General features: G+C 55.9%; 1 protein-coding gene across 7 annotated transcripts in view; it reads right to left on the reverse strand.

Moving 5' to 3' along the window:
* The window catches only part of OBSL1 (obscurin like cytoskeletal adaptor 1), a 50,470-nt gene that overhangs the window by 8,041 nt on the left and 16,375 nt on the right, over nt 1-26,054 (reverse strand). For 3 of the 7 annotated variants that reach the window (XM_029073548.2, XM_029073538.1, XM_029073556.2), the window contains exons 6-15: nt 25,685-25,966; nt 22,695-22,967; nt 16,430-16,702; nt 13,227-13,499; nt 8,941-9,162; nt 6,278-6,390; nt 5,512-5,602; nt 4,296-4,511; nt 1,872-1,976; nt 280-552 (exon numbers count right to left, since the gene is read on the reverse strand). In XM_029073548.2, the coding sequence (XP_028929381.1) occupies nt 280-552; nt 1,872-1,976; nt 4,296-4,511; nt 5,512-5,602; nt 6,278-6,390; nt 8,941-9,162; nt 13,227-13,499; nt 16,430-16,702; nt 22,695-22,967; nt 25,685-25,966 (2,121 nt within the window). The remainder of the gene's footprint in view (nt 1-279; nt 553-1,871; nt 1,977-4,295; nt 4,512-5,511; nt 5,603-6,277; nt 6,391-8,940; nt 9,163-13,226; nt 13,500-16,429; nt 16,703-22,694; nt 22,968-25,684; nt 25,967-26,054) is intronic. The other 4 variants (XM_029073574.1, XM_029073570.1, XM_029073581.1 and 1 more) reach the window with 4 other exon arrangements.

Genomic DNA, 26,054 nt, shown 5'->3' on the forward strand with positions numbered 1-26,054 from the left:
CATCTGCCTCATCTGCAAAACGGGCACGAAGACCGGGCGCCCCACGTGGGACAACCTGACTCCCTTTCCTTCAGTCCAGTCGTATTTACTGAGCGCTTACCGTGTGCAGAGCACTGGACTAGGCGCTTACCTCGTATCCACCCCAGCGCTTCGAACAGTGCCTGGCACCTAGCGAGCGCCTAACACGTACTATCGTGATTCCTACTTACTCATCGTCCTTCTGCACCGACCCCCCCGCCCCCGACCCCGCGCCGGGACCATCCCCCGACCCCGACTGACCTCCCTCCACCAGCAGGACCGTCTGGGCGACGTCCCGCCCGGCCCGGCAGCGGTAGACGCCCCGGTCGGAGGGCCGGACGTCGCGGATGACCAGGCTGTGGGCCGCCCCTCGCCGGCGCAGCTCGTACTTGTCTCCCGGCCGCAGCTCGGCCCCGTCCCTGGTCCAGCTGACGCGGCCCCCGGCCCGAGACAGGCCCACCTCCAGCACGGCCCGCCGGCCGGCCAGCACCGTCTTCTCCCGCGGAGGCCGCCGCACCAGGAGGACCGGCAGGGCTGGGGGAGGTCACGGGGTCACAGGTCACAGGGTCACGCGCCAGGCCCCTCCCTGACGCCTCCCACCCGGCCGCCCCCACTTTGCAGGCGGGAGAGGGAGCTCCCCGTCCCCCTCCACCCGCCGGCCCTCCCCATCGTGGCTCGGTGGAAAGAGCCCGCGCTTGGGAGCCAGAGGTCATGGGTTCGAATCCCGCCTCTGCCACTCGGCAGCTGTGTGACTGTGGGCGAGTCACTTCACTGCTCTGGGCCTCAGTGACCTCAACTGTAAAATGGGGATGAAGACCGTGAGCCTCACGGGGGACGACCCGCTGACCCCGTATCTCCCCCAGCGCTTAGAACGGTGCTCTGCGCATAGTAAGCGCTTAACAAATACTAACATTATTATTATTATCGGGCCTGCCTTCCCCTATCAAATCTCCCCCCCCCCCCCCCGCCTCGCCCCACCAAGCCCCTTCCCCCACCCAGCCTCTCCCAGTCCTTTCAGGCCCCTCCCCACTCCAACTCCTCCCCCCCACTAAGCCCCTCACCCCATCCAGCCCTTCCCCCTCCTTTGAGCCCCCTCCCCACTTTAGGGGAAGCAGCGTGGCTCAGTGGAAAGAGCCCGGGCTTCGGAGTCAGAGGTCATGGGTTCGACTCCCCGCTCTGCCACTCGGCAGCTGGGTGACTGTGGGCGAGTCACTTCACTCCTCTGGGCCTCAGTTCCCTCATCTGGAAAATGGGGATCAAGACCGTGAGCCTCACGGGGGACGACCCGATGACCCCGTATCTCTCCCAGCGCTTAGAACGGTGCTCGGCACATAGTAAGCGCTTAACAAATACCAACATCATTATTATTATTTAGGCCCTTCCCCTACCAGTCCTTTCCCCTACCAAGCCCCCCATTCGTTTCAACCCTCTCCCCCGGCCAACAAGCCCCTTCCCCCACTCTTTTCAGCCCCCTCCCCACTCCAGCCCCTTCCCCCCCAACTAAACCCCTCACCCCATCCAGCCCTTCCCCCTCGTTTCAGCCCCCTCCCCACTTTAGACCCTTCCCCCACCAGTCCTTTCCCCTACCAAGCCCCCCCCCCATTCGTTTCAACCCTCTCCCCCCACCAACCCTCACCCCCCCCGCCCCAAAAGCCCCTCCCCCCCCCCCGTTTCAGCCCCCTCCCCACTCCAGGCCCTTCCACCACCCACCCACCCCCTCCCCCTCCTTTCAGCCCCCTCCCCACTCCAGACCCTTCCCCCCACCATGCCCCTCCCACTCGATGCCGCCCCCCACCCCCGTTCCAGCCCCTCCCCCAACAGCCCCCCGCCCCCCGGCCCGCCCCCCGCCTCACCCTCCACCTCCAGCTGCGTTACGGCCCGTGCGTTCCCAGCCTGGAAGCTGATTTCCCCGGCATCCTCGGTGCACAGCTCGCTCAGGATCAGAAAGTGTCTGTTCCCTGCGGGTCGGGGAGACGACGGGGGGGGGGGGGGGGGGGCGGTCCCCCCCCGAATCACCGGCCCGAACCTGGGGGTCCGGGGCAGGGAACGGGGAGCAGGAAGGACGGGGAAAGGGTCCGTAAGGGGGTGGAGGGTCCTGGGGGGAGAAGGGGCGGGAGGGACCGGGGAAAGGTCCGGGCGGGGGTGGAGGACCTTGGGAATCGGGGGTGGAGTGAGGATAATAATGATAATAATTATAATGGTATCTGTTAAAATAAATAAAATAAATAAATGGTGGTATTTGTTAAGCGCTTACTATATGCAAAGCACCGTTGTAAGCCCTGGGGGATACGAGGTGATCAGGTGGTCCCACGTAGGGCTCACACTTTTCATCCCCATTTTCCAGATGAGGGACCTGAGGCCCAGAGAAGTGAAGTGACTTGCCCGAAGTCACCCAGCCGGCAAGCGGCGGAGCCGGGATTAGAACCCACGACCTCCGACTCCCAAGTCACGCTGCTTCTCTAAGTATGGGACAGGCACTGTCCTAAGCGCTAAGGAAATGAGATTGTCCCACACCCAGGGTCCAAGATCACAGCTGGGGAGAGACTGAGTGGCGGTTGGGTGGACGGTCCGGGGACCTCGACCTCCAGGGGGAAAGGACCAAGGACCCGGAGAGGACACGGTCCTGGACCTGGTCCGAGGGGGGCGAGGAGGATGGGGACGGTCCAGGGGTCTCGGCCTCCCGGGGGAAAGGACCGGGAATAATGATAATAATGGTATTTGTGAAGCGCTTACTAATGTTGGTACTCGTTAAGCGCTTACTATGTGCAGAGCACTGTTCTAAACGCTGGGGTAGACACAGGGGAATGAGGTGGGGCTCACACTCTTGATCCCCATTTTACAGAGGAGGGAAGTGAGGCCCAGAGAAGTGAAGTGACTCGCCCACAGTCACCCAGCTGACAAGGGGCAGAGCCGGGATTCGAACTCATGAGTCCTGACTCCAAAGCCCGTGCACTTTCCACTGAGCCACGCTGCTTCCCTATGTGCCAAGCACTGCTCTAAGCCCTGGGAGAGATACAAGGTCCTCGGGTTGTCCCACCTGGGGCTCACAGTCTTCAACCCCATTATACGGGTGAGGTCACTGGAAAGAGCCCGGGCTTGGGAGTCAGAGGTCATGGGTTCGAATCCCGGCTCTGCCACCTGTCAGCTGCGGGACTGTGGGCGAGTCACTTCACTTCTCCGGGCCTCGGTGACCTCCTCTGCAAAATGGGGATTAACTGTGAGCCTCACGTGGGACAACCTGATGACCCCGTCTCTCCCCCAGCGCTTAGAACAGTGCTTGGCACCTAGTAAGCGCTTAACAAATACCAACATTACTATTAAGTGAAGTGACTCGCCCCAGGTCACACAGCCGATAAGTGTAAGCGCTTAGCACGGTGCTGCGCGCTCAGTGAATGCGACTGAATTGAATGAATGGATGGAGGAGGCGGGATTAGAACCCACGACCTCTGACTCCCCAGCCCGGGCTCTTGCCACCGAGTCACGCCGCTTCACAGAATGGGGGCGGGGTTTAAGGGGCGGGGCCAGATGGGGCGGTGCTACAGGGGGCGTGTTCAGATGGGGGCTGGAATACGTGGCTCAGTGGCAAGAGGCCGGGCTTGGGAGTGAGAGGTCATGGGTTCGAATCCCGGCTCTGCCACCTGTCAGCTGCGGGACTGTGGGCGAGTCACTTCACTTCTCCGGGCCTCAGTTCCCTCATCTGTAAAATGGGGATGAAGACCGGGAGCCTCCCGTGAGACAACCCGATGACCCTGGATCTCCCCCAGCGCTTAGAACAGTGCCCGGCGCAAAGTAAGCGCTTAACAAATACCAACATTATTAATGAGGGGGTTTGGTCAGATGGGGGGCGGGGCTCGAGAGGGCGTGGTCGGAGGGGGGCGGGGCACTGGGGGCGTGGTCACGTGGGGCGGGGCGGGGCGGGCCTGTAGGGGGCGGAGCCTTCGGGACGGTCCCCTTCCATTGGGCGGAGCCTGCAGGGGCGGGACCCGCGAGGACGGGCCCCTCCTATTGGGCGGGGCCCGAGGGGGCGGAGCCTTCGGGACGGACCCCCTCCTATTGGGCGGAACCTGCGGGGACGGGACCCTCCCATTGGGCGGAGCCTGAGGGGGCGGAGCCTGCAGGGGCGGGGCATGCGGGGATGGGCCCCTCCCATTGGGTGGGGCCTGCGGGCAGGGGACCCTCCTATTGGGCGGGGCCTGTAGGGGGCGGGGCCCTTCCCATTGGGCGGCGCCTGAGGGGCGGGGCCTGCGGGCGGGACGGTTTGGTGGGTGCGGTGAAACCTTCTTGGCGCAGGCGCACTGTGGGTCCGGGCCGCAGGACGAGCCCCCGTCTCCGCCAGCAGGCGTTGGCGCGCGGCTCCCCGCTCCCGCTCCCGTTCCCGCTCCCGCTCCCGCTCCGGCTCCGGTCCTCGGCCACGGAGCAGTGGAAGGTGGCGGTGTCTCCCTCGCGGGCCCACACCGGCTTTAGCCCCCACAGCGCGGGCGCAGGGCTGCCGTCTAAGGGGCGCCAAGCAAGGACTCTATTAGACCCACTAGACCGTCAGCGGGCAGGGACCGGCTCTCTCTGTTCCCCATTTGTCCATTCCGAGCGCTCGGTCCAGTGCTCTGCACAGAGTAAGCGCTCAATAAATACTATTGAATGAATGAATGAGTGAATGAGTGAATGACTGAATGAAAGGCCCCCGGCCCTCCGCTCCATGCGGCCCAACCCCCCTCCCCCAGCCCTCCTCCCCTCCCCCTCCTCCCCCTCCTCCCCCTCTTCTCCCTCTTCCCCAGCCCCCTCCCCTCCTCCCGCTCCTCCTCCCTCCTCCCCTGCCCCCCATCTTCCTCCTCCCTTAACTCTTCTCCTCCTCTCCCTCCTCCCCAGACCCCCCCTTCTCCCCTGACCCCCGTCCTCCCCACCCCCCCCCTCCCCGCTCCCATCCCTCCACAACCCCCTCCCCTCCTCCCGCTCCTTTCCCCTCCTCCCCTGACCCCCCTCTTCCTCAACCCCTTCCTCCTCCTCCCCTTCCTCCCCCTCCTCCTTCCTCCCCTCCCCCTCTTCCCCAACCTCCTCCCCTGACCCCCCTCTTCCTCCCCTGCCCTCCCTCTTCCTCAACCCCTTCCTCCTCCCCAATCCCCTCCTCCCTCTCCTTTCCCCTCCCCCCCACCTCCCTCTTCCCCAACCCCCTCCTCCTCCTCCTCCTCCTCCTCCTCCTCTCATTCCTCCTCCTCCTCCCCTTCCCCGCTCCCCCTCCTCCTTCCATGACCCCCTTCCTTCTCCTCTTCTTCCTCCCCCGGGCTCCTCCCTCTCCCAGCCCCCCCCCCCCATCTCTACCCCTTTGCCCCTCTCTCCCTGTCTCTCCCTGTCTCTGTCTCTGTCCCTCCATCTCTGTCTCTGTCTCTCGTCCAGCAGGCCCTGCCCCACGCCGCCCTCAGCCTCCTACCAAGGGCTCTCTTCCCCCCAACGCCCCCCCCCCCCCCAGCCCCCCGGTCCTCCCAGCCGTCCGGCCCCTACCTCGGACGGTGACCCGGGCCCCCCTGGCTTCGTCGTTGGCCACGGCGCTGCTGTCCTTCCCCGCCGTCCCGGGGGGGCTGCGGTCCCGGACCTGGGCCCGCCGGCCGACGGACGGACGTAAAAATGACAATAATAATGATGTCGGTGTTGGTTAAGCGCTTCCCACGTGCAGAGCCCTGTTCTAAGCGCTGGGGGAGATACAGGGTCATCGGGGTTGTTCACGTGGGGCTCACAGTCCTCATCTCCATCTGACAGAGGAGGTCACTGAGGCCCAGAGAAGCGAAGCGAGTCGCCCGCGGTCACACAGCCGACAAGCGGCAGAGCCGGGATCTGAACTCATGACCTCTGCCTCCCAAGCCCGGGCTCTGGCCACCGAGCCACGCTGTTTCTCTCACAACGATAATGACGATGCTGCTGGTTAAGCGCTTATGATGTGCCAGGCACTGTTTTCCAAGCGCTTAGCCCAGTGCCCTGCACACAGTCGTCAGCAGTCCATAAATGCAGTGGGATGAATGAATGATGACGGGAGTAGTCGCAAGTGAATCGTGGGGGCCCCCAGTCTTCATCCCCATTTTCCAGGTGAGGGAATTGAGGCCCGGAGAAGGGAAGGGACTCGCCCAAGGTCACCCAACAGACAAGGGGCAGAGCCGGGATTAGAACCCGTGACCTCCGGACTCCCAGGCCCGGGCTCTCCCCACTAGGCCCCGGGTAGACGGGTGGGAGCCCGTCGGGGGAGGGGGAAGGGAAAGGGGGCGCAGGCGCTGACCTCGTGCCAGGTGAGCTCAGCCCGGGCCCGGGACGAGTCGTCGTCGAAGGTGGCCGGGTCCCCCTCCGTCCCCTGCGGGTCCCGCGGGCCGCCGGCTACGGTCCCTGGAGCCTCTGCGGGCGGAGATGGACGTCAGTCAGTCGATCAGTCCGTCGGTCGTATTTACTGAGCGCTTACGGGGTGCGGCGCACTGGGCTAAGCGCTTGGGAGAGTCCAGTACAACAATCGGCGGACACGTTCCCCCCCCCCCCCCCCCCCGCAACCAGCCGACGGTCCAGAGGGGCCGCCGTCAACAGCTGAGCTCCCTGGGGGCAGGGAACCTGTCTGCCAACTCTGTTGTATTGGACTCTCCCAAGCGTTTAGTACAGTGCTCTGCACCCAGGAAGCGCTCAACAATTACCATCGATGACATACAGGTGATATACATATCTATAACTTATGTTGACTACTGTTTGTCTCCCCCTCTAGTCTGTATGCTCCTTGCAGGCAGGAAATGTGTCTGCCAATTCTGTCTTATTGGACTCTCCCAAGCGCTTAGTACAGTGCTCTGCACCCAGGAAGCCCTCAACAACTACCATCGATGACATTTATAAATGATGCATATATCTATAAATTAGTTCTTCCTATTACTGTTTGTCTCCTCCTCTAATAATAATAATAATAATAATAACTGCGGTATTTGTTAAACGCCTACTGTAAACTAGGCACTGTACTGAGCACTGGTTGGATGCAAGCAGATCGGGTTGGACCCAGTCCCTGTCCCACGTGGGGCTCACGGTCTCAAACCCCGTTTTCCAGATGAGGGAACTGAGGCCCAGAGAAGTGAAGTGACTTGTCCAGGGTCACACAGCAGACAAGTGGTGGAGCCGGGATTAGAACCCAGGACCCTCTGACTCCCAGGCCCAGGCTCTAGCTGGTCGGCTGCTGTCGGCTCGTTGCGGGCAGGGAACGTGTCTGCCGGCTCTATTGGCTTGGACGCTCCCAAGCGCTCCCGATTTTCTTGTATCTACCCCGGCGTTTGGTACGGTGCCTGGCACGTAGTAAGTGCTTAACAATACAATAATAGAAATAATGATAATAGACACAATGATAAATGTTCTATAATTATAATTGTATAATAATAATTATCAAGCGTTTAGTCCAGGAAGCGCTCAGTAACTACCATCGGTGATATCTATGTATCTGCTCTCCCGCCATCTGTCCATTCTGGATCTTTCCCCATCACTCCATCTCCCGCCTCTCCCCATCTCTCCGTCTCTGACCTTTCCTATTCCCCCATCTCTGTTTTGCTATCCCCATCTCTCCATCTCTGACTCTTCCCCTTCTCCCTGTCTCTGACGTCTCTCCATCTCTCCATCTCGGACCTCTCCCTTCTCTCTGTCTCTGACTTCTCTCCATCTCTCCATCTTGGACCTCTCCCCATCTCTCCATCTCTGACCTGTCCCCTTCTCTCTGTCTCTGATCTCTCTCCATCTCGGACCTCCCCCCATCTCTCCATCTCTGATTCCTCCCCTTCTCCCTATCTCTGACTTCTCTCCATCTCTCCATCTCTGACCTCTCCCCTTCTCTCTGTCTCTGATCTCTCTCCATCTCGGACCTCTCCCCATCTCTCCATCTTTGACTCCTCCCCTTCTCCCTGTCTCTGACTTCTCTCCATCTCTCCATCTCTGACCTCTCCCCTTCTCTCTCTCTGATCTCTCTCTAATTCGAACCTCTCCCCATCTCTCCATCTCTGACTCCTCCCCCTTCTCCCTGTCTCTGACTTCTCTCCATCTCTCCATCTTGGACCTCTCCCCATCTCTCCGTCTCTGACCTGTCCCCTTCTCTCTGTCTCTGATCTCTCTCCATCTCGGACCTCCCCCCATCTCTCCATCTCTGATTCCTCCCCTTCTCCCTATCTCTGACTTCTCTCCATCTCTCCATCTCTGACCTCTCCCCTTCTCTCTGTCTCTGATCTCTCTCCATCTCGGACCTCTCCCCATCTCTCCATCTCTGACTCCTCCCCTTCTCCCTGTCTCTGACTTCTCTCCATCTCTCCATCTCTGACCTCTCCCCTTATCTCTCTCTCTCTGATCTCTCTCCATTTCGGACCTCTCCCCATCTCTCCATCTCTGACTCCTCTCCGCCTCGGACCTCTCCCTTTCTCTCTGTCTCTGACTTCTCTCCGTCTCTGACCCCCCTCCTCTCTGTCTCCGATCTCTCTCCATCTCTTCATCTCTGACCTTCCCCATTCTCCCCGTCTCTCTTCTCTCTCCACCTCTGACCTCTTCCCATCTCTCCATCTCTGACCTCTCCCGCCTCTCCATCTCAGATCCCTGCACACCGTAAGCGCTTAATAAATACGACTGAATTGAATCGAATCGAGCCCTTTCTGGGCGAAGAGCTCTGTACTGAGAGCTTCATACAGCTACCTGCCCCACCTCTGTGCACCCCTTGACCCTAACCCCGGCCGCACCCCTAACCCCAACTCCAGCCCGGTGCCAATCCCAACGCCAGGCCCAGGTCCGTGTCCACCTGTGCCCAGTGTCCCCCAGGAGGAGCAGAAACAGTCATTCTTTCCTACGTATCGAGCGTTTACCGTGCGCAGGGCACTGTACTAAGCGCTAAGAGCAGCAGGGCCCCCGAGAGCCCACCCTCTACGCCAGGTGGGCCCCCCAACCAACCTGAGACGATGGCAGAGAAGGCGACGGAGTCGTCTGCCGCGTCCCGCACCAAGTCCCCCGCGTCCTGGGGCTGGGCGGTGGGCAGCAGCGGGGGGTGGCGGGGACCCCGGTTCTCCAGCTGCAGGGTCTCCCTGTCCTCCACCTCCAGCCCCACCGACCGCTCCGAGCTCTGGGCCTCCACCGTCCCCTCCTCCCGGGGCTGGACCACCCTCACGGGGGGCTCTGGGGGAGCAGACAGGGCACAGAGACACGGGCCATCATTCTGCGGGGGACTCAGCAAGGGGGGCTCTCGGGGGATTCCCGAGAAAACATTGAGTGGGGACAGACAGAGAGAGAGTAGGAAAGAAAGGGAGAGGAGGGAGAAAGGAAAAAAAGATGGGGGGGGCGAGGGAAAAAGAGGGGCAGAGGGTTAGAGAGAAAGAGGGAGAGAGAAGGAGTGTGGGACATAAGGATAGAGGGAAAGAGGGGGGAGAGATGAGAGAAGGACAGATAAATTGGAGGAGAGAGAAGGAGAAAGGGATATAGGGGCAGAGAGGGAGAGAGGGAGAGATGAGAGAAGGACAGAGGAATAGAGAGAAAGAGATGGGGGGAGAAAAGCCAAGGAGCTCTCAGAGGACTGCGGAGAAAATACTGAGACTAAGTGAGGACAGTCAGAGAGTAAGGGAGAAAGAGAGGGGGAAGAGGAGGAGGGAGGGAAAAAGAGAGGGTCAGAGAGAAAGAGAGGGAGGGACGAGGGAGAGATGAGAGAAGGACAGAGGAAAAACAGAAAGAGATGGGGAGAAAGAAGCAAGGGACTCCGAGGACTCCGGAGAAAATACTGAGGCAAAGTGGGGACAGTCGTCACTGAGAGAGTAGGGGAGAAAAAGAGGGGGAAGAGGAGGGGGCGAGGGAAAAAGGGGGAGAGAGCGTCAGAGAGAAAAAGAGGGAGAGATGGGGGAGGGAGATAGGGATAGAGAGAGAGAGGGAAGGATGAGAGAAGGACAGAGGAATAGAGAAGAAAGAAAAAGACAGAAACAAGGGGGCTCTCGGGGGATTCCGAAGAAAGCAATAGGACTAAGTGGGGACAGTCAGAGAAAGAGTAGGGGAGAAGCGGGGGAGAGAAAAAGCGGGTCAGAGAACGTTAGAGAGAAAGAGGGGGAGAGAGGGAGATGGGGAGAGAGAGAGAGGGAGGGAGAGATGAGAGAAGGACAGAGGAATAGAGAAATAGACGGGAAGAAAGGGATAAACAGAAAGAGGGATGGGGAAGAGAGCGAAAGAGAGGAAGAGGTGAGAGAAGGTTAGAGAGAAAGACGGAGCGAGAAAAGGAGGAGGAAGAAATGTGGGAGAGAGGGAGATGGGGATATAAAAAGAGGGACAGAGAAAGAGAAAGGGACGGGAAGAGGGATAGGGAGAGAGGGAGGAAGAGACGTGGAGAAGATAGAGAGAGAGAAAGATGGGGCGAAAGAGAGGGAGTGAGTGGGGAGAGAGGAATAAAGAAAAAGAGGAAGAGATGGTGAGAGAAGGATAGAGAGAGAGAAAGAAATGGGGGAGAGAGGGAGAGAGAGAAAGGAAGAAATGGGAGGAAGGATAGAGAGAAAGAGAGGGAAATGAGAGGGACAGAGGTATAGAGAAAAAGAGGAAGAGACAGGGAGAGAAGGAGAGAGGGATAGAGAGAAAGAAGGAGGAAGGGAGAAGGGAAGGGAGGGAAAGAGAGGGAGATATGGGGAAGAGGGATGGGAAGAGGAGTGAGGGATAGAGAGAAAGAGAGAGGGAGAAATGAAGAGAGGGACAGAGGAATAGACAGACAGGAATAGACAGGAAGATAGAGGAAGAGAGATATAGAGACGAGTAGAGAGAGAGAGGAAGTTGGGGACTGGGGATAGAGAGAAGGAGAGAGGAATAGAGAAGGAGAGAGGGAAAGATGAGAGAAGGACAGAAAGGGAGGAATAGAGAAAGAAAGATGGGGAGAGGGGGAGAAAGAGGGAGAGACAGAGGAGAAAGGGTGAAAGAGAGGGAGAGATGGGGAGAGAGGAACAGAAGCAGCGTGTATTAGTGGAAAGAGCACAGGCTTGGGAGTCAGAAGTCGTGGGTTCTAACCCCGACCCTGCCATTTGTCCCTCTTTCTCTCCCCATCTCTCCCCATCTCTCCCTCTCTCCCCATCTCTCCCTCTCTTTCACCCTCTCTGCTCTGTCTCTCCCTCTTTCTCTCTCTCTCCCCCGCTTTCTCTCTCCCATTCTAAACCCGACTCTGCCACTTGCTACATGTGTGACTTTGGCCAAGCCACTTCCCCTCTCTGTGCCTCAGTTACCTCATCCGTAAAATGGGGATTGACTGTGAGCCCCACGTAAGCTCTTCGTGCCAGTGCCCGCCCTGGCCCCGGATGGGCAGCGGGTCGCCCACAACCACAGACCCCTCAACCTGCCACGGCTCTCGTGTCCTTTGCCCCGCTGCCCTCCGTCTTCTCCCTAAGTCCCAGTACTCTCTGGATCTCTCTATCTCTTTCTCCCTCTCTCTTTCGTTCTATCCCTCTTACACTCTACCCCTCTCTTCATCTCTCCCCATCTCTCTTTTCCTCTCTCCCCCCCCTCCCCATCTCTCTCTCCCCCTCTCTTTCTATCTCCCCATCTCTCCCTCTGTCTTTCTATCCCTCTCTTTTTCTCTCTATCCCTCTCTCCCATCTCTCCCTTTCTCTCCGCCTCTCTTTCTCTCTCTCATCTCTCCCTCTCTCTTTCTTTCTACCCCTCTCTCCATCTCTCCCTCTTTCACTCTCCCCCTCTGTCTCTCCCTCTTTCTCTCTCTCCCCCCTTTCTATCTCCCCATCTCTCCCTCACTCTTTCTATCTCTCTCTCTTTCTCTCTATCCTTCTTTCCCCCCTCTCTCCCTCTTTCTCTCTCCCTTCTCTTTCTCTCCCCATCTCTCCCTCTCTCTTTCTCTCCACCTCTCCCCATCTCTCCCTCTCTTTCATCCGCTCTCATCTGTCGCTCCCTCTTTCTCTTTCTCTCCCCATCTCTCCCTCTCTCCCCATCTCTCCTCTCTATCCCTTTTTCTTTCTCTCTCTCCCCATCTCTCCCTCTCTTTCATCCTCTATCCTCTGTCTCTCCCTCTTTCTCTCTCTCCCCCCTCTTTCTCTCTCCCATTCTAATCCCGACCCTGCACTTGTCACATGTTTGACTTTTGGCAAGTCACTTCACTTCTCTGTGCCTCAGTTACCTCATCTGTAAAATGGGGATTGACTGTGAGCCCCATGTGGGACAACCTGATTTCTTTCTTTCTACTCCAGCTCTTAAAACAGTGCTTGGCATATAGTAAGTGCTTAACAAATATCATCATCATCATTATTATTATTAGAAAGAGAGAGGGTGAGATGGGGAGAGAGAAGGAGGGGAGAAGAGAGAAACAGAGGGAGAGACAGGGGAGAGAGGGATAGAGAGAAAGAGAGAGGGAGAAATGGGGAGAGAGAAAGAGGGAGAGGGAGAGAGAGAGAAAGAGGGTGAGACAGACAAGAGAGGATGAAAGAGAGGGAAAGATGAGGAGAGGCAGAGAGAAAGAGAGATGGGGAGAGAGAAAGAGAGGGGAGAGAGAAAAAGAGAGGGAGAGGCAGGGGAAAGAAGGACAGAGAGAAAGAGAGAAGGATAGAGAGAGGGAGAGATGGGGGAGAAAAAGGGAGAGAGGGGGAGAAAGAAGGAGAGATGGGGAGAGAGGGAGAAAGGGGGAGACGGAGAGAGAAAAAGAGTAGAGATGGGGAGAGAGAAAGAGATGGAGGAGAGGGGTAGAGGGTAAGAGAAGGATAGGGCCAAAGAGAAAGGGAGAGAGAAAGAGAGAGATAGAGAGATCCAGAGAGGACTTGGTCTTAGGGAGAAAACGGAGGGCAGTGGGGTAAAGGACACGAGGGACATGGTAGGTTGAGGGGTCTTTAGTTTTTGGCGACCCCGCTGCCCACCCGGGGCCAGAGCGGGCACTGGTACGAAGAGACGGAGGGGCGACACGGGGCAGGGGCTGTGGAGTCTGGGGGCTGCAGACGTCCTAGGCCACATCATACCCGATGGACCCCTCCAGATAAGGGACATAGTGTCCCTGCCCCAAACCCAACCCCAGCCCCTAACCTCAACCCCAACCCCACCTCAAACCTCAACCCTAACCCCAGCCGCAGGCCTAACCCCAACGCCAGGCGCGATGCCAATCCCAATGCCAGCCCCAGGTCTGTGTCCATCCGTGCCCACGTCACCGCCCGGTCTCCCCCAGGAGAAGCAGAAGCAGCAGGGCCCCAGGGAGGCCACCCTCTCCGCCAGGTGGGACCCCCGACGACCTGAGACGACGACGGAGAAGGCGGCGGAGTCGTCTCCCGCGTCGCACACGAACGTCCCCGCGTCCTGGGGCCGGACGGCGGGCAGCAGCAGGCGGTGGCGGGGTCCCCGGCTCTCCAGCTGCAGGGTCTCGCTCTCCTCCACCTCCACGCCGTCACGGCACCAGCGCACGGGGACCCCCGGCCGGGACAGTTCACACGTCAGCTCCACCCGCTCCGAGCTCTGGGCCTCCACCGTCACCTCGTCCAGGGGCCGGACCACCCTCACGGGGGGCTCTGGGAGAGTAACCAAGAGAGAGGCCTCTGGGAGGGAGTTTGGAGCAGGGCGCGGGAGACTCAGGAATAATCATGATCAATATAGTATTTGTTAAGTACTTACTACGTGCCAGGCACTGTTCTAAGTGCCGGGGTGGGTACGAGCAAATGGGGTTGGACACAGTCCCTGTCCCACGTGGGGCTCACGGTCTCAATGCCCATTTTCCAAATGAGGGAACTGAGGCACAGAGAAATGAAGTGACTTGCCCAAGGTCACCCAGCAGCCAAGTGGCAGAACTGGATTAGAACTCACCACCTTCTGACTCCCAGAGAAAGGAGGCCCGTGCTCTATCCGCTACACCCTGTTGCTTCTCCAAACACACTAAGGGCTCAATAAATGCGATTGGATGATTCAATGAACACAGGTAAGAGGGGCTTTGGGTGTGGGGGAAGGGTGCAGCGTGGTGACATGAGGAGGCTAATAATAATAATAATAGTGGTATTTGTTAAGCATTTATTACATGCCGGGCACTGTACTAAGCTCTGGGGTCGATACAGAAAATTGGGTTGGACACAATCCCTGTCCCATATAGGGCTCACATTCTCTCTGGGTATGTCACCCTCTCCTCAGAAACCTCCAGTGGTTGCCTATCAACCTCCTTATCAAACAAAAACTCCTCACCGTTGGCTTCCAAGCGCCCCCCCACCCCTGGCCTCTTCCCACCTCCCCTCCCTTCCATCCTCCTCCGTCCCGGGCCGCACACTCGGCTCCTCTGCCGCCGCTCGCCTCCTCCCCGGGCCTCCGGCTCGCCCGGCCCGCCAGAGACCCCCGGCCCCCGTCCTCCCTCTGACCTGGAATGTCCTCCCTCCTCACAGCCACCAAACTAACTCTCTTCCCCTTCAAAGCCCTACTGAGAGCTCACCTCCTCCGGGAGGCCTTCCCGGACTGAGCCCCCCCTTTTCTCTTCTCCTCCTCCCCTCCTCGTCGGACCCACTCCCTCCCTCTGCTCTACCCCCTGGATATATGGTGGATATATGCACATTTTTATTATTCTATTTATTTTATTAATGACGTGTATATTGTATTATATATTACATTATATTATATTATGTTATATTATATTATATATTGTGTCATATATTATATTATGTTACATTATATCACGTTGTGTTATATTACGTTATATTATATTATATTATGTTATGTTATATATAAATCTATTTATTTATATTGATGCTATTGATGCCTGTCTACTTGTTTGGTTTTGTTGTCTGTCTCCCCGCTTCTAGACTGTGAGCCTCTTATTGGGTAGGAATTGTCTCTATCTGTTGCCAAATTGTACTTTCCAAGCGGTTAGTACAGTGCTCTGCACACAGTCAGCACTCAATAAAGATATTTGAATGAATGAATCTATATCTATAATTCTATTTTTTTATATTGATGTTATCGACGCCTGTCTACTTGTTTTGTTTTGTTGTCTGTCTCTCCCCTTCTGGACTGTGAGCCTCTTATTGGGGAGGGATTGTCTCTACCTCTTGCCAAATTGTACTTTCCAAGCGGTTAGTACAGTGCTCTGCACACAGTAAGCACTCAATAAAGATGTTTGAATGAATGAATCTATATCTATGGTTCTATTTATTTATACTGATGCTATCGATGCCCGTCTACTTGTTTTGTTTTGTCGTCTGTCTCCCCCTTTCTAGACTGTGAGCCCGTTGTTGGGTAGGGATCGTCTCTGTTGTCGAATTGTCCTTTCCAGGCGTTTAATGCAGTGCTCTGCACACGGTAAGCCCTCAGTAAATACCACTGAATGAATGAATGAATTCTCAAACCCCATTTCCCAGGTGAGGGAACAGAGGCCCAGAAAAAGGGAGTGACTTGCTCAAGGTCACAAAGCAGACTAGTGGCTGAGCCGGGATGAGAACCCGTGATCTTCTGACTCCCAGGCCGGGGCTGGAGCGACCACACCGTGAGGATCTGGGGTTCCCCAGCCCCCTGCATCTTGACCAATCCCCCTCCCGCTCTTGCCACTGGAAGTCACTGTGGCCTGAACCCGGGGCCTGGAAGTCAGAAGGACCTGGGTTCTAATGCCGCCTCTACTACTTGCCTGCTGTGTGACCTTGGGCAAGTCATTTCACTTCTCTGGGCCTCAGTTACCTCATCTGGAAAATGGGGATGAAGACGGTGAGCCCCATGTGGGAATAATAATAATAATTATTATTATTGTCAGGGTACTTGTTAAGTTCCCATTATGTGCCAAGCACTGTTCTAAGTGCTGGGAGAGATATAAGTCGGTCGGGTTGGACACAGTCCCTGTCCTTCAGAGGGCTCACGGTCTTCTTCCTCGTTTTACAGATGAGAGAAATGAGGCACAGAGGAGTACTGCGTAATATTAACAATAATACTGCTAATAATGGTATTTGGTAAGTGCTTACTATGTGTTAGGCATTGGGGTAGAAACAAGTTAATCAGGTTGGGCCCTGTCCCTGTCCCACATGGGGCTCACGGCCTTAATCCCCATTTTTGCAGATGAGCAAACTGAGGCCTAGAGAAGTGGAGTGACTCGCTCAAGGTCACTCAACAGACAAGTGGCAGAGCCAGGATGGGCCTAGGGGACTTAGCCCGGGCTTGGGAGTCAGAGGACTTGGGTTCTAATTCTGTGCTGTATGACTTTGGACAAATCACTTCGCTTCTCTGCACCTCAGCAACCTCATCTGTAAAATGGGGATGAAGACTGTGAGCCCCACGTGGGAAAACCTGATGACCTCGTATCTACCCCAGCACTTAGGACAGTGCTTGGCACATAGTAAACACTTAACAAATATCATTATTCTTATTAGGTCCCTCTGACTCCCGGGCCCGGGCTCTAGCCACTAGGCCACGCTGCTTCCAGAAGGCTCGGGCGAGAACGGGAAGGACACCCCCTCCGCCCCTCGGGCACGGCTCCAACCTGAGACGACGACGGAGAAGAAGGCCGAGTCGTCTCCCGCGTCGCACACGAACTCCCCGGCGTCCTGGGGCCGGACGGCGGGCAGCAGCAGGCGGTGGAGGGGTCCCCGGCTCTCCAGCTGCAGGTTCTCGCTCTCCTCCACCTCCAGCCCGTCACGGTACCAGCGCACGGGGACCCCCGGCCGGGACAGTTCACACGTCAGCACCACCCGCTCCGAGCTCTGGGCCTCCACCGTCACCTCGTCCAGGGGCTGGACCACCCTCACGGGGGGCTCTGCGGAGAAACATAATGATAATGATGAGGTATTTTTGAAGCGCTTATTTTGTGCTAGGCACTACTAAGTGCTGGGGTGGATGCAAGCAGATTGTGAAACACGAGGGGAGAGGGTGTTCGATGAGAAGCAGCATCACCTTCTTAAAACCATCGCCCCTGCCCTCCTCCCTTCCTTAACTTCTATTTTTAACCACTCAATCTCCAAGGGCTCCTTCCCCTCTGCCTTCAAACACGCCCACGTCTCCCCCATCCTAAAAAAACCCACTCTCGACCCCACTTCCCCCTCCAGTTATCGCCCTATCTCCCTACCACCCTTCCTTTCCAAAATCCTAGAACGAGTCGTCTACAATCGATGCTTAGAATTCCTTAACTCCCATTCTCTCCTAGACCCCCTCCGATCTGGCTTCCGTCCCCTCCGCTCTACCGAGACTGCTCTCTCTAAGGTCACCCGTGACCTCCTTCTTGCCAAATCCGATGGCTCATACTCCATTCTGATCCTCCTTGACCTCTCTGCTGCCTTTGACACTGTGGACCATCCCCTCCTCCTCCATACCTTATCTCACCTCGGCTTCACGGACTCTGTCCTCTCCCGGTTCTCCTCTCACCTCTCTGGCCGATCATTCTCGGTCTCCTACGCTGGAGCCTCCTCCTCCTCCCATCCTTTAACTGTTGGAGTTCCTCAAGGGTCAGTTCTTGGCCCTCTTCTGTTCTCCATTTACACTCACTCCCTCGGTGAACTCATCCGCTCTCACGGCTTTGACTACCATCTCTACGCGGATGACACGCAGATCTACATCTCCGCCCCTGTCCTCTCCCCCTCCCTTCGGGCTCGCATCTCCTCCCGCCTCCGGGACGTCTCCACCTGGATGTCGGCCCGCCACCTAAAACTCAACATGAGCGAGACTGAGCTCCTCGTCTTCCCTCCCAAACCCGGTCCTCTCCCAGACTTCTCTATCACCGTGGATGGCACGACCATCCTTCCCGTCCCGCAGGCCCGCAATCTCGGTGTCATCCTTGACTCGTCCCTCTCGTTCACCCCACACGTCCTATCCGTCACCGAGACCTGCCGGTTTCACCTCTACGATATCGCCAAGATCCGCCCTCTCCTCTCCACCCAGACGGCTACCTTACCACTACGGGCTCTCGTTATATCCCGGCTAGACTACCGTGTCAGCCTTCTCTCTGACCTCCCTTCCTCCTCTCTCGCCCCGCTCCGGTCTATTCTTCACTCCGCCGCCCGGCTCATCTTCCCGCAGAAACGATCTGGGCCTGTCACTCCCCTTCTTAAACAACTCCGGTGGTTGCCTATCGACCTCCGCTCCAAACAAAAACCCCTCACTCTAGGCTTCGAGGCTCTACGTCACCTCGCCCCTTCCTACCTCTCCTCCCTTCTCTCTTTCTCCCGCCTACCCCGCACGCTCCGCTCCTCCGCCGCCCACCTCCTCGCCGTCCCTCGGTCTCACCCATCCCGGCGTCGACCCCCGGGCCACGTCCTCCCGCGGTCCCGGAACGCCCTCCCTCCTCGCCTCCGCGAAACTGATTCTCTTCCCCTCTTCAAAACCCTACTTAAAACTCACCTCCTCCGAGAGGCCTTCCCAGACTGAGCTCCCCTTCTCCCTCTACCGCCCCCCCTTCACCTCTCTACAGCTAAACCCTCTTTTCCCCCTTTCCCTCTGCTCCTCCCCCTCTCCCTTCCCATCCCCTCGGCACTGTACTCATCCACTCGACTGTATATATTTCCATTACCCTATTTATTTTGTTAATGAAATGTACATCGCCTCGATTCTATTTAGTTGCCATCAGTTTTTACGAGATGTTCTTCCCCTCGACTCTATTTATCGCCATCGTTCTCCTCTGTCCGTCTCCCCCGATCAGACCGTAAGCCTATCAAACGGCAGGGACCGTCTCTATCTGTTGCCGACTTGTTCATTCCAAGCGCTTAGTCCAGTGCTCTGCACATAGTAAGCGCTCAATAAATACTATTGAATGAATGAATGAACGAATACAGTTCCTGTCCCACGTGGGGCTCACAGTCTCCATCCCCATTTTACAGATGAGGGAACTGAGGCTCAGAGAAGCAAAGTGACTTGCCCAAGGTCACACAACAGAAACATGGCAGAGGGGGGGATTAGAACCCATGACTTTCCAGCTCCCAGGCCTGGGCTCTAGCCTCTACCCAGAGTCGGGGATGCCCGTTCTCTCAGCCCTTGTGTGGTGCCGACAGACCGATGGGGCCTTCTAGCTGGAGCTAGGGAGGAGGGAATTTGACTTGGGAACTTGAAGGGAAGCCCATTTGGGGGTGGTTTGAGAGGTAGCCCCTTTGGGGTTACTTGGAAGGAAGCCCATTTGGTGGAATGAGAGGTAGCCTATTTGGGGTTACTTGAAGCCTATTTGCTGGTTTGAGAGGAAGCCCATCTGAGGTGACTCGAAAGGAAGCCCATTTGGGGTTTACTTGAAAGGAAGCCCATTTGGTAGTTTGAGAGGTAGCCCGTTTGGGCCTATGTGAAGCCCGCTTGGGGTGGTTTGAGAAGTGGCCTGGTTGGGGTTACTTGAAAGGAAGCCCATCTGGGGCGGTTTGAGAGGTAGTCATGTGGAGTAATCTGAAGCCCGTTGGGAGTGGTTTGAAAGGCAGTCCAGTGGGCGTTTACTTGAAAGAAAGCCCATTTGACGCAGTTTGAGAGGTAGCCCCTTTGGGGTTACTTGAAAGGAAGCCCTTTTGGTGGTTTGAGAGGTAGTCCATTTGGGATTATTTGAAGTCTATTTGGTTGTTTGAGAGGTCGCCCATTAGAAGCCATTTGGGGTTATTTGAAGCCCGTTGGGAGTGGTTTGAAAGGCAGTCCAGTGGGCGTTTACTTGAAAGGAAGCTCAATGGAGACAGTTTTGAGAGGTAGCCCCTTTGGGGTTACTTGAAAGGAAGCCCATTTGATGGTTTGAGAGGTAGCCCATTTGGAATTATTTGAAGTCTATTTGGTGGTTTGAGAGGTCGCCCATTACTTGAAAGGAAGCCTGTGTGGGGTGGTTTGAAAGGTAGCCCCTTTGGGGTTTTTTGAAAGGAAGCCCATTTGGGGTGGATTGAAAGGTAGCCCCTTTGGGGTTTCTTGAAAGGAAGCCCATTTGGTGTTTGAGAGGTAGCCCATTTGGGATTATTTGAAGTCTTTCTGGTGGCTTGAGAGGTCGCCTGTTACTTGAAAGGAAGCCCATTTTGGGGTGGATTGAAAGGTAGCCCCTTTGGGGTTTCTTGAAAGGAAGCCCATTTGGTGGCTTGAGAGGTAGCCCTTTTGGGGTTAGTTGAAAGGAAGCCCATCTGAGGCGGTTTGAGGTGTAGCCCCTCTTTGGGGTTACTTGGAAGGAAGCCCATTTGGTAGTTGAAGTAATAATAATAATAATAATGTTGGTATTTGTTAAGCGCTTACTATGTGCAGAGCACTGTTCTAAGCGCTGGGGGAGATACAGGGTAATCGGGTTGTCCCACGAGAGGCTCACAGTTAATCCCCATTTTCCAGATGAGGTCACTGAAGCGCAGAGAGGTGAAGTGACTCGCCCACAGTCGCACAGCTGACAAGGGGAAGAGTAGGGATTTGAACCCATGACCTCTGACTCCCAAGCCCGGGCTCTTTCCACTGAGCCACACTGCTTCTCAGCCCCTTTGGGGTTATTTGAAGCCCGTCTGATGGTTTGAGAGGTAGCCCGTTTGGGGTCACTTGAAAGGGAGCCCATTTGGAGTGGTTTAAGAAGTAGACCATCTAGGTTTACTTGAAAAGAAGGCCGTTTTGGGTGGATGGAGAGGTAGCCCCGGGAGACAACCGGTGTCTCCGTCCAGGTTTTTCCAGCTGCTAATAATAATAAGAATTATGGTATTTATTAAGCACTTACTATGTGCTGAGCACTGTAGTAAGCGCAGGGGTAGATACAGGGTCATCAGATTGTCCCATGTGGGGCTCACATTTTTTAATCCCCAGTTCTACAGATGAGGTCTCTGAGGCCCAGAGAAGTGAAGTGACATGCCTGAGGTCACACAGCAAAGTGGCAGAGCTGGGATTAGAAGCCACGACCTCTGACTCCCAAGTCTGGGTTTTTTCCACTAAGCCACGCTGCTAGAAGTGGGGCACCGAGCTGAGCGATCAAAATATTGCTTATTAGCCTCTAGAGAAGCAGCGTGGCTCAGTGGAAAGAGCCTAGGCTTGGGTGTCTGAGGTCATGGGTTCGAATCCCGGATCCGCCATTTGTCAGCTGTGTGACTGTGGGCAAGTCACTTCACTTCTCTGGGCCTCAGTTCCCTCATCTGGAAAATGGGGATTAAGACTGTGAGCCTCACGTGGGACAACCAGATGATCCTGTATCTTCCCCAGCGCTTAGAACAGCGCTCAGCACATAGTAAGTGCTTAACAATTGTCAACATTATTATCATTATCATTATTATTATTAACCTTTGCTCCCGAGGGTTACCTATCGCGGGTTCTTTCTGCGATAGGGAAAGTTCTTTGTGCCGCGGGTAACCTCAGTAAACCTGCTTCCATTGCCCATATCATCTCAACCTTAGCAGCAGCATGGCCTAGTGGATAGAATCCAGGCCTGGGAGTCAGAGGTTGTGGGTTCTAATCCCAGCTCCGCCACTTGTCTACTGGGTGACCTTGGGCAAATCGCTTTACTCCTCTGGGCCTCATTTCCCTCATCTGTAAAATGGGGATTAAGAGACTGAGCCCTGTGTGGGACAGGGACTGGATCCAACCCGACTGTCTTGAATCCTCCCTAGCGCTTAGGACAGTTCCTGGCGCATAGTAAGCGCTGAACAAATAGCACAATTATGACGATTATTATTATCCTAATAAACTTGCTTCCATTACCTCTGGTCTGTGAATCCATTGCCAACCCTCTGATCCGTGAGCTAGACCATAGTTAGATTGTGAGCTTCCTGTAGAGTGGAAGCTCGTTGTGGACAGGAGATGTGTCTGTTAACTGTTAGATTGTAATGGTAATAATAACTGTGCTATTTATTAAGTGCTTACTGGAGAAGCAGCGTGGCTCGGTGTGGCTTGGGAGTCAGAGGTCATGGGTTCGAATCCCTGCTCTGCCCCTCGTCAGCTGCGTGACTGTGGGCAAATCACTTCACCTCTCCGGGCCTCAGCTCTCTCGTCTGGAAAATGGGGGTGAAGACTGGGACCCCCACGAGGGACAACCTGATTATCTTGCATCCACCCCAGAGCTTAGAACAGTGCTGTGCACATAGTAAGCGCTTAACAAATACCAGCATTATTATTACTATGTGCCAGGCCCTGGACTAAGCGCTGGGGTGGGTACAAGCAAATCGAGTTGGGCACAGTCCCCGTCCCACGTCGGGTACTCTCCCGCGGGCTTAGTACAATACTTTGCACATAGTAAGCGCTCCATAAATACGATTGAATGAATGATAGAAGGAAGGAAGGAAATCAGCTCACGAGTAACCCAGGGGCTGGTTCCAACCGGTGCCACACTCTTCTGAGCACTGGGGTAGATAATAACGTTGGTATTTGTTAAGCGCTTACTCTGTGCCGAGCACTGTTCTAAGCGCTGGGGTAGATTCAGGGTCATCGGGTTGTCCCACGTGAGGCTCACAGTCTTCATCCCCATTCTGCAGATGAAGTAACTGAGGCACCGAGAAGTGAAGTGACTTGCCCCAAGTCACACAGCTGACAAGTGGCAGAGCTGGGATTCGAACGCATGACCTCTGACTCCTAAGCCCGGGCTCTTTCCACTGAGCCGCGCTGCTTCTCTAGATCCAAGCTAATCAGGTCGGACACGGTCCCTGTCCCACCTGGGCCTCACAGTCGTCACCCCCATCGTGCAGCTGAGCGAACCGAGGCCCAGAGAAGTGAAGTGACTCGTCCAAGGTCACCCAGGGGGCAGGTGGCGGAGCGGGGATGAGAACCCAGTTCCTTGGGACTACCAGGCCCCGGCTCTAACCACCGGGCCTCGCCGTTTCCCCTCCGCGCTCCCGGCGGGGGCAGCCACCGACCTGAGACGACGACGGAGAAGGCGGCGGAGTCGTCTCCCGTGTCGCACACGAACGTCCCCGCGTCCTGGGGCCGGACGGCGGGCAGCAGCAGGCGGTGGCGGGGTCCCCGGCTCTCCAGCTGCAGGGTCTCGCTCTCCTCCACCTCCACGCCGTCACGGTACCAGCGCACGGGGACCCCCGGCCGGGACAGCTCACACGTCAGCTCCACCCGCTCCGAGCTCTGGGCCTCCACCGTCACCTCGTCCAGGGGCCGGACCACCCTCACGGGGGGCTCTGGGGGGGGGGGGACAGACAGGACACAGAGACTTTTGGGTTTGTCTCCCCCCGTCAATCAATCAACCGTAAGGGAACGTGTCCATTTATTGCTCTACTGGACTCTCCCAAGTGCTTAGAGCAGTGGTCTGCACACAGTAAGCGCTTAATAAATACGATCGAATGAATTAATAAATAATAATAATAATAACCGTGGTGTCTGTGAAGCACTTACTATGTGCCAGGCACTGTTCTAAGCGCTGGGGGAGATACAAGCTACTCGGGTTGGACTCCCTGTCTCCTGTGGGCAGGGAATGTGCCTGTTTATTGCTCTCTTGTGCTTTCCCAAGGCCTTAGTAGTAATGATAATAATAACGATGGTATTTGTTAAGCGCTTACTATGTGCCAAGCGCTGTTCTAAGCGCTGGGATAGACACAGGCTCATCAGGTTGTCCCACGGGGGGCTCAGAGTCTTTACCCCCATTTTACAGACGAGGTCACCGAGGCACGGAGAAGTTAATTGACTTGCCCAAAGTCACACAACCGACAGGCGGCGGAGCCGGGATTAGAACCCACGACCTCTGACTCTCAAGCCCGGGCTCTTGCCACTAAGCCACGAGTGCTCCGCACACAGGAAGCGCTCAATAAATACGATTGATTGAATGGATTGAATTGAGTTGATCGAATACGATTGAATTAATAATGATAACAGTAATAATAACTGTGGCATCTGTGAAGCGCTTACTATTGGCCAGGCCCCGTTCTAAGCACTGAGGTAGATACAAGCCGGTGGAGTTGGACACAATCCCTGACCCCCTTGGTTTCTTGTCGTATTGTCCCCTCCCAAGCGCTTAGTACAGAGGTCTGCACACAGTAAGCGCTCAATAAATACGATTGTATGTATGAGTGAATGATTCTTATTAAGGTTTATTATTATACTGTACTCTCCCAAGCACTTAGAACAGCACTTAATGAACGAATGAATAAATAGGAATGAATGATTATTGTCGTTATCATTCATTCGATCGTATTTATTGAGCGCTTACTGTGTGCAGAGCACTGGATTAAGCGCTTCTAGTATTTGGTAAGTGCTTAGCACACTGTTCCGAGCCTTGGGGTAGATACAACTGAATAGGGTTGGATCCGGGCCCTGTCCCAGGTGGGGCTCACCGTCTTCATCCACATTTTCCAGATGAGGGAACTGAGACCCAGAGAATAATAATAATAATAATGTTGGTATTTGTTAAGTGCTTACTATGTGCCGAGCACTGTTCTAAGCGCTGGGGGAGATACAGGGTCGTCAGGTTGAGCCACGAGAGGCTCACAGTCTTCAGCCCCATTTTACAGATGAGGTAACTGAGGCACCGAGAAGTGACTCGCCCAAAGTCACCCAGCAGACACGGGGCGGACCCGGGATTTGAACGCCGGTCCTTCCGTGTCCCACCTGATTTGCTTGTATCTCCCCCAGCGCTTAGTGGAGTGCCCAGCACATAGCAAGTGCTTAACAAATACAGGGAACACGTCCCTTATAGTGTTCCATTGTCATTCATTCGATAGTATTTCATTCAATAATAATAATGTTGGTATTTGTTAAGCGCTTACTATGTGCAGAGCACTGTTCTAAGCGCTGGGGGAGATACAGGTTAATCAGATTGTCCCACATGAGGCTCGCAGTCTTCATCCCCATTTTCCAGATGAGGTAACTGAGACACAGAGAAGTGAAGTGACTTGCCCACAGTCACAAAGCTGACAAGTAGTATTTATTGAGCGCTTACTATGTGCAGAGCACTGTACTAAGCGCTTGGAGTGTACAATTCAGCAACAGACAGAGACGATCCCTGCCCAGTGACGGGCTCCTCTCCCAAGTGAGAAGCAGCGGGGTTCAGTGGAAAGAGCCCCGGCTTGGGAGCCAAAGGTCAGGGGTTCAAATCCCAGTTCAGCTGCTTGTCAGCTGTGTGACTTTGGGCAAATCACTTCACTTCTCTGTTCCTCAGTTCCCTCACCTGCAAAATGGGGATGAAGACTGTGAGCCCCACGTGGGACCACCTGATCACCCTGTATCCTCCCCAGCGCTTAGAACAGTGCTTTGCACATAGTAAGCGCTTAACAAATGCCATCACTATTATGATTATTAATCCAGGGCTCCGCACCCGGTAAGCGCTCCATCAATCCGAATGCCTGCCTGACACGGCGAGCGCCCAGGAGATTTTGTCTGTCTCCCTCGATTAATAGTAATAATAATAATGTAGGTATTTGTTAAGCGCTTACTATGTGCAGAGCACCGTTCTAAGCGCTGGGGTAGATACAGGGTCATCAGGCGGTCCCACGTGGGGCTCACAGTTTTAATCCCCATTTTACAGATGAGGTCACTGAGGCACCGAGAAGTGACTTGCCCAAAGTCACCCAGCTGACAGGTGGCGGAGCAGGGATTCGAACCCATGACCTCTGACTCCTAAGCCCAGGTTCTTGCCACTGAGCCACGCTGCTTCTCTAGCGTGATTAAGACCGTGAGCCCGTCAGTGGGCGGGGGCGGTCTCTGTCTGTCGCCGAATTGTCCGTTCCAAGCGCTTAGTCCAGTGCTCTGCACATAGGAAACGCTCAATAAATACTATTGAATGACTGAATGAATACAAGTGACCGACACAGCAAGCGTTCAATAGATACCATCGAGTGGACGAATGAAACATCCCAAGTCGCGAACCAGATAGCTATTCCCCGGCCTCCTTCCGTCGACCCACCTTGCACGCGGAGGGTGGCGGAGTGGCGCATCCCCGGGCGGACGAACTCCACCCGCGTCCCGTCGTCCCGAGGCCGGACGGCGCGGAGGGTGAGGCTGGGGTCCGGCCCCCCGGCCCGGACGTCGGCCCCCCGATGGGGCCCTTCCCCGTCGGCCTCCACCTTCACCCCATCGAGGAACCAGGCGCCCGAGACCGAGGCCGAGAGCTTGAGGGAGAAGACGGCGTCGTGGCCGGCGGGCACCCGCACATCCTCCAGGCCTCCGTGCACCCGTACGGTGGGCGCTGTGGGAGAAGGGGAAGCGCTCATTAGGTAGAAAAAATAATAACGTCGGTCTTCGTTAAGCGCTTACTATGGGCCAAGCAGGGTTCT

This window comes from Ornithorhynchus anatinus, chromosome 1 (assembly GCF_004115215.2).
Source record: "Ornithorhynchus anatinus isolate Pmale09 chromosome 1, mOrnAna1.pri.v4, whole genome shotgun sequence".
NCBI lineage: Eukaryota > Metazoa > Chordata > Mammalia > Monotremata > Ornithorhynchidae > Ornithorhynchus > Ornithorhynchus anatinus.